General features: G+C 44.8%; 1 protein-coding gene across 2 annotated transcripts in view; it reads right to left on the reverse strand.

Moving 5' to 3' along the window:
• Window positions 1–7119, reverse strand: part of VMA21 (VMA21, vacuolar ATPase assembly factor) — an 11748-nt gene extending 4629 nt beyond the window's left edge. Inside the window, exons 1-2 of one of the 2 annotated variants that reach the window (XM_012812122.2) lie at window positions 7050–7119; window positions 2301–2498 (exon numbers count right to left, since the gene is read on the reverse strand). In XM_012812122.2, the coding sequence (XP_012667576.1) occupies window positions 2301–2410 (110 nt within the window). In that variant the 5' untranslated portion in view covers window positions 2411–2498; window positions 7050–7119. Of the gene's footprint in view, window positions 1–2036; window positions 2186–2300; window positions 2499–7049 lie in introns of those variants that run through there. The other variant, XM_003800936.3, reaches the window with a different exon arrangement.
• Window positions 7120–8252: the final 1133 nt, after the last annotated feature.

Here is an 8252-nt window from a genome sequence, read left to right on the forward strand (position 1 = left end):
AACATGTAACATATTATTGCCACATGTCTATTTCTTGATTACATGCCCGACACATGTGAAAAATTATTAATAAATGCTTATTGCTGTAAAAGAAAAAAACTTTAATATTTTCACTTGGGGCATGAATCTTTGTGCATACTTCACTTTGGTTATTACTGAGCTATAAAACTATTATCTAAAATACATAAGCTCCCTTAAACTGTTTCCCAGTAGTAAATTTTTACAGAAATTTATTGTGCAATCTCCATGAAGAATGCGAGTCTAAACTACAGGATGTACAGAAAATACAAAAACAGTCGCTGTTTGGCCACTTCTTTTTGTGGACCCTAAAAAAAGCACTAGACCTATGGTGTTTCTATGGTGAATAAAAGTATGTTTAGATATGCAACTTTCAGACTATCTAACTTGATAAATGAACAAATCTTTGAGAATTCAAAGAAAGAGAAGGTTGACTTATTATTTTGTTCTTTATCTCTTGAATATATAAGGTCTGGACTGGCTTTTTAAAAGTTTATTATTGAAAAGATGATGTAATACCATAAAATGATTTAAGTAAACAAAACCACTTATAATCCTACTACCCCCCAAATTACTTTTTCTTTTCTACATGTTAATTTCGAGTCCCAGTGGAATCTACATATAGCTGATCTTCAATTCCACCTCACTTCTCTCTTTACCTTAAATTTCAAAAATATGACTACTTTTCTGGGTTGTGATCTCATTAAAAAGGGACTAAGTATAAAGTCAGAGTTAAGTGTACAAACTTTTAAAAACCAGAAAGCTTTGTCTAGTGTTTACTGGACATTTTCTCCTTGGCTTCCAGGCACAGCAGCTGTTGGTTCTTATGGCACAAACTAGCTTGAATAGAATCAGTGGTTAATTCCAAAATGAAGTAACTGGTGTTGATTGATTTTTTTCCAGCTTCTCTGTTTGGGTGTTATCAAGCAGAAGAGTTATAAGGGCCAGAATTAAAGTTGCCCTCAAAGGACAAAGTTCTGGATGAACCTTACTGTGTCCCCACTCAGAACACCACCTAGAGTTTTCACACTTAGTACAAACTTCTGCAGCAAACACTGAGCTGATAGAGCCATCCACATTCCCCTTTGTGCCAAGCAAGACTTACAACAGAACTTTTTCTTGCACTGCCAAGATTTCACTGCAAATTTCTTTAGAAAATTAAAAACCATCTAGGAGGGCTACAGTGTATTCTAAGCATATCTAATAAAAATATTGGTTGGTATCCTTAGAAATGAATAGTAACCTAAAATAATACACTGACACTGTGGGGGGATATAAAAGATCACAGGGCTCAAAAACTCAATGTTTTTGGAGTCAGCAAGCTTGCTCAGACAGCAGCTTTAACACTTACTAATTGTGTGTTCTAATTCTGTTATCTCGGCCAAGTCACTTACCTTGAGTCAATAAAAACAGGAAACTAATCAGTTAGACAAATTAAAAATTCAGATAATGTATGTCAACCACCTACACTAAGCTTGGCACACAGATCTCAATGAATGGTAGCTAACTCCCTCACTACTGCCCTGCCTACTGGGGTGGGTCAGAATCCCCTGCCCTCTCTTGGACTCCTGCTCAGCCACCAGGCCCCATCCTGATTCCCCAAGTGCAGCAATCCCACACCCAGGGGCGATTTCCTTCGATCCATTCATTCATACAATACATTCATTAAGCCCCAACGATGCAGGCCCTGTAGAGAATAGGCGATGAAGGTGGCCAGGTTTCGTCCTCAGAAAGCTCACCCTGAAATAGGGAAACTGCAGACAGCAAGGTAGCAACACAGACGGCGGAAATGCTAGGACAGGAGCAGCACGAACCGAAGGCCCACTGACTGACCTATCCCCCATGATCCTAAAAGGTCGAGGCCGGGTGTGCAGATGCCGCAGGCCCTAACCTGCTTTCCATCTCCCCAACCCTTCAGCCGGACTGCACGCCCACCCCATTCTGCTAGGGCCTTCCTGCATGCCCTGCTCCAGGCTGGGGCCGGACCGCCTCGTGGTCTGGACCCCGCTCGGGGCTACCTGAACTCGGGCTGCTGCAGAGCATTCAGCGCCGCTTTATCCAGGCGCTCCATGGTGTCGCCGTGCAGGGAGCAGGCTCTAGGCAGCGGGCTGGACTCGGAGTCCGCGCTCAGCAACACAGGAGCTCGATCGGTCTAGGCGGGCCACGCTGGAATTGGCCCGCGGTACGCAGGCGCGGCGCAGAGCGGTGACGCAAGCCCACGCCGCGCAGGCGCAGGCGCGGGGGGGGCGGGGCGGAGACGGAGGAGCGCTCACGTGACTTACCGGCGGGGGCTCCGAGGAGTGCGCGCTGCCAGGAGTTGTCTCTGCTCAACGAGCAGGCCGGGCGAGTAGCCCAGCCACTCCACATTGAGCCGGGACTTGCCGCGCAACATGGTCTTACTGGTCGGTGGGTGTAGCCGCCACCTCGCGTTCGCGTAAGCACCTCTTGTCCTCGTCTTGGTCCCTGTAGCCAAGCTGCGTCTGCGGGGATACCCAAGCAGATGAGCCAGGAGAAAGGACTACCAGGCAGACGGCTGTGGTGCTAGGCAACGGAGCGGATTCCAGTGATGACAACAACAACACAAAAAAGTAGTGCATGTTATTCCTCCAGTAAACAAACGCCTCATTAATTACTGCCCGCATGGAAGGAAGTCCAGCCGTTGGAAGCTGGGAGGAGTTGGTTTAACACTCACCCAAGTTCGTAAAACTACAGAATGTCAGAGTTGAAAGAGCCCTTGCTGAGAGTGACTGTTTCAGGCCTGTTGCCGGTGACCCTAACTTCCACTTAAAAGTTAAAAACATATTTTGCAGCTGCTCAGCTGCCAATGAGACAACAGGGACTCAAATAGTAAGGACAGATGGGCCTCCTGGGCCTGCGCAATCCGAGAAAAGTATAAACGAAAAGGGTGCGTAAGCCTAGGGTCAGGCTTGACAAAATTAGGTTGCCACTGGCTGCTAATAAGAGGACAGCCCTTACATGGTCAACGCCTGGAAAGGGCCACTGACCACACATCTATTTTCTGCACCACAAGGATACAAAGACCACTTTTGAAATCATGACTAAACCAGCAGTTTAGAGGGGTGGAAAAGGCAATGGACTGGGTAGGAGGAAGCCTGGGGGTTTTAGTTCAAACTTGGTAATCCCTCTCTCGGCTTCACCTCGTTGAATAACAACCTAATGATAGAACTAGAGACAGAACTAGAGAGAACCTAGCTCTGGGATAGGCAAACTGGCCAGCCAACCAAATACATACAGCCTCCCACCTATTTATCTACAGCCCCTGACCTAAGAATGTTTTTTTCCCATTTTAAATGGTTGAAAGAGTCAAAATAATATGTGAAAACACATGAAAATTATATGAAATTCAAATCTCAATGTACATAAGTAAAATTTGGGAGTCAGGCGTAGTGCCTTATGCCTCTAATCCTAGCACGCTGGGAGGCTGAGCCAGACGGATTGCTTGGGTTAGGAGTTTGAGACCAGCCTGAGCAAAAGTAAGACCCTATCTCTATTAAAAAAACAGAAAAACTGAGGCAAGAGGATCACTTGATCTGAAGAGTTTGAGGTTCCTGTAAGCTATGACACCAGAGCACTCTACTCAGGGTGACAGAGTAAGACTCTGTCTCAAAAAATAAGAAAATATAAAAAATAAGAAAATAAGAAAATTTTGGAACCCAGCCGTGCCTATTAGTTTGTATTGCCCACAAGGCAGCATTGAGTAGTTGTGAAAGAGGGAATCGTCTGTAAAGTCCAAAATGCTTACTGTCTGGCTCTTTTACAGAGAAAGTTTATGGATATCAGCTGCACCTAACAACCCACAGTTAGGTCCTTAGACCCCCTTGGGTCCCATAAATGGAATAATGGTGGTTCTGAGGACAATTTTTAAAAAACTGATGAATGTATTTACTTGTTTTAAGGCACTGAAAGCTACTTAAAATATCACCTTTTTTATTTGGGGCATTAATTCCATCACAATGAGTTTATCCTGGTTATCTCATAAGGAAGTAGTGTACACAAATTATTATTAAAATAAAATAAGCCATAACATACTCAGCATATGAACTCTTTTAAAACAGAATAAACATGAGGGGTGGGATCTTTGCTTTGTGACTTCATATATCCCCTGTGCCTAGAATAGGGCCTGGTATCTGATAGACACTCCATAAATATTTGTTAAATAAGTGAATTGGGTCCATGGGAGGACAAAAAGCAAAAGAGTTCTTAGTGGTGAAAATCAGGAACCACATACAGAATTGTGTTAGTTGACTAGAGCTGCCATAACAAAGTAGCACAAACTGAGGGGCTTGAACAACAGAAGTTAGTTATCTCTCTGTTCTAGGGGCTGGAAGTCTGAGATTAAGGTATTCACAGGGTCAGTTCCTTCTGAAGGCTGTGAGGAAAGGATCTGTACCAGGCCTTTCCCCTAGCTTCTGGTGGTTTGCTGATGATCTTTGACATTCCCTGGCTTATAGAAGCATCACCTGATCTCTGCCTGCATGTCTCTTTAGATTACCTCCCCACATCTATATCTGCATTCAGATTTCCTTTTTATAAGGATACCAGTCATTGCATTAGGGGCCCTCCTTGCTCCTGTATGACCTTAACTAGTTACATCTGTAATAATGCTATTTCCCAAAAAAGTCACTCTGAGGGACCAGGAGTTAGGACTTCAGCATATGAATTTGGGGGCTGGGTGAGCACCCACAATTCAAACCCATAGCAGTAGACTAAACTCCCTATTGTATATATGAGGAAACCATGCCCAGAGAGGGGTGAGAACTTGCCAGAAGTCACACATACATTTCCTGGGGCCTAGCTGGACTCCTGACTCCAAGACCAGCACTTTTTTTTTTTTTTTTTTTTTTTGCAGTTTTTGGCCAGGGCTAGGTTTGAACCCGCCACCTCCAGCATATGGGGCCGGGGCCCTACTCCTTTGAGCCACAGGCGCCGCCCCCCAGGGCAGCACTTTTACACCTTCATGTGTAGCTATTCATAAATGAGGGGAATGCCGTACATCTAATCTAATTTACATATCTGTGTTTGCTTTTTAATAAACTGGAGCTCTTGTACCTCTTTTTCTTGCTGACTTACACACCCTACAAACATTCCCTGTGTGTGTACTGAGGTAGAGGGGGGAACTTTTAGCTTGTAAGAGAAGGAAAGAATTTAGCCAGCACTCTTCCTCCTCAACAAAGCCCTGAAGCCGCCTATCTGCAGCAGCTGCTAAAGAATTAGAGCCAAGTGGAACCCAAACAGAGCGGTTGCCATGGGAATGAAATAGCATGGCAGGGGTGTGACCATTACAGAGGAATCAATAGTAGTGCCTCAGTTATTCTCCTGAGAAAAGAAACTAATTCTCACACTGAAAGAGCCCCAGACTTCCTTAGTTGAGGAAACTGAGAGTTAAATATGGGAAGTGACTTGCCCCTAATTTCCTGGGTCAGTGAGAGGATGAGAGAATTTATAGTTCTTTTTTTTTTCCATCCATGTGGCAATTTTATTTCTTTTCACAAGTTAATAAAGTATTTAAGTGGCATATACATTAAGCCCTGTGTGATTCATGTAAAGCTACCTTTAAGAGACTGACTCACTCTCAGAAATTCCAAATCAGGTTCCAGACGCTCAAAACTAATAGGTAAAAACTTCACTGAGGTGAAGTCAGCTGGGTAAATGGCAGCCCACCCTATAGCTTTCCCTGATGCTACCTGACAGAATTTATAGTTCTTAACTCTCAGTCTAGTGTTTTCTCCACCACATGGTTGTAAACTTGTACTACTAACCCAGTGACATGGAAAATATACCCCAAATTTAAGTTTTGCAAATATCCTCCCCCAGTTTGCTTTACTGGCCCACAAAACCATAGTCTCCTACAGTTCTCTTTTGGGTGGCTGGTTGTGGGGCTGGACAGGACAACCATGCTTGAAACACCAACCGATACTTTACAAACCCTAGCTGGGTACAGCTTGGTATTTTTAAAACTAAGACATAAGAAAAATGGAAATATACAATCAACAAAACTCATACCTAAAAAAAAAGAAAAGAGCAAGAGAGACAGTAACTCTGGCTTCTCTGTAACGTAGAGTGTGAGGTGTTTAAAAAAAATAGAAATTGGTAAAATATGCCCCTATTAAAAACATAGTTCCACTCCCAGAGGAAAAAAAATAATGGGTCTGAGCTAGAGGTTATTATAGCAATAGTAAAAAACACCACTGTCAGGACCCCCTGGACAATGAACTGAATTTTACTCCAAGGGTCTTCCTCACCTCACATTGGCCTCTGGCCACCACTGTTTCCTAAAGTACATGTCTCGTGCTTCATTATCCTAATCACGTTCACAGTCCCTACAATTTATACTACTCCCATTTCATAGGAGGGAAAACTGAGGCTGAGAAAAAAAATGGTGAAGACCTCATAATGCCCCTTGTCTCCTGATGCTCAATCAGTTGCCCTGAAGTTTACTCAGGCAACCTCTTCCTGCTCTACTTACCAAATGACTAAGCTGTGATCTTAGAGCCAGCGAGGGGCATTGCTACTAGAGCCAGAGAATGCTCAGAGTCCATGGCTCACCACTTTTATCGCCCATTTACCCCACCTGCAGGATACTAGTAGAGCCCATGGACCTTCTGGCAAAGGAAAAGTAGGCACCGGGGGATTGTGAAATGGTCCCCAATACCTGCCCATCAAGGCATGGGGTAAGTCTAGGGTCCTGAGTGCCCTGGCACACCAGGGGTTTGATACAAAAAGAGAAACCACGGCTCATTTGGGGTGGCAGGGCTCCAGTTACCAACCCCAAGGTGATGGATCCTGGCTCAGGTGCTTTCTAGATGGGTCAGCAACCACAGACTACTGTACAAGAAGAGGAACTAGGCAAGGCCACCCTGAGGATTGACATGGTGACAGGGCCACCGCTCCCCCTCCCCAGATATTTAGACATTGTGCTCCAAAAGGGCCAAGCTTTAAGAGGGAGCCTGCGACCAGCTGGCTGAAAGAAAGAGCGAGTATCAAAGCCGAGAAAGCAGGCCGGGGCTCACCAAGACTCAGAGCCCGGGGTTCGGGCGCCTCAGCCCTAAGAGATGGCTTTCCACACGGTCTTCTTAGTGTCAAGGGGGCGGGGCGGGACGCTGCCCGTCTCCAACTCGGGGCGCTGTGATTGGTCTGGAGCAGCGCGTCTTCCAGTCAGCAGAGGGCGGGGCCTGGCAGGCCAACCAGCCCCGCCGCCCCGCCGCCCAACTGAGAAGGGTCTAGGCCCGGGGCGCTGTGCAGTCCCCGCCTTCCCGCCGCTCAGGCAGGGGCCGGGGTGGAAATCTCGGCCTCTCACTCTCCATCTCGTGAGGGCGGGTAACCCCCGCCCCAGCTGCTCTTCCAATATTCATTGAACAAAATAAATACATAATTGACGAATGAGTGAGTGAGAGAGTGAGAAAAATCCAAGGGAAAACTCAAAAGTTCTTGCAAGATCGCAATGAGAAATAGCTATAAATTCTGTTTTGGGTTGTGGTGGTTGGTTTTCTCTTCTCTGTTTTGTGTGTGTGCGTGCACTTCATTGTGTGTGTGAAGATATGAGTGTGTGTGTGTGTGTGTGTGTGCCGGCACACACGTGAGTTTATGTACATTGTTGGGAGAAATAGAAACAAAATTTTGTCCTAGCCTAAAACCTCTCCATAAAGGTAAAAGAGAAAGAAAACAATTTTCTTGAAAATGTCGCTGTGAGCTATGATGACACTGCACTCTACCCAGGACAACAGAGTGAGACTGTCTCAAAAAAAAAATTAAAAAATAAAAAAAAAACATTGAATTAGACTATGATGACCACCACAGACAACTAGGTAAAGGGATGGAATGAAATCTCATACAAGGCACCTTATGCCTCAGAATTATTTCAGGTTGGGCTCCAGACAACTGTAACAAAGGGAATCTCATAACAAATCAACTCAGAAGGGGGAACCTGTGGCCTTGGAGCCACACGTGGCCTTCTGAATTGTTGATTGTGGCCTTTTGACTGAATCCATATTTTACAGAATAAACCCTTTTTACTGAAAGGATGTAGTGGAGAAAGATGAAGCTTTTCTTGCCTCCTTTGGTGAGAAAATCTTGAAATTAACAGGCCACAGGTTCCGACCCCTTTTTATGTCTAAAAAGACACATGCCTTAATATAAAAACTAAAAAATGATCATGATTATCTGAGTGTTCAGAAGTGGTAATCGTTTAGCTGATGGTATCTTATCTTAATTCT

Source organism: Otolemur garnettii, unplaced genomic scaffold (genome assembly GCF_000181295.1).
Source record: "Otolemur garnettii isolate 467f Iridium unplaced genomic scaffold, OtoGar3 scaffold00190, whole genome shotgun sequence".
NCBI lineage: Eukaryota > Metazoa > Chordata > Mammalia > Primates > Galagidae > Otolemur > Otolemur garnettii.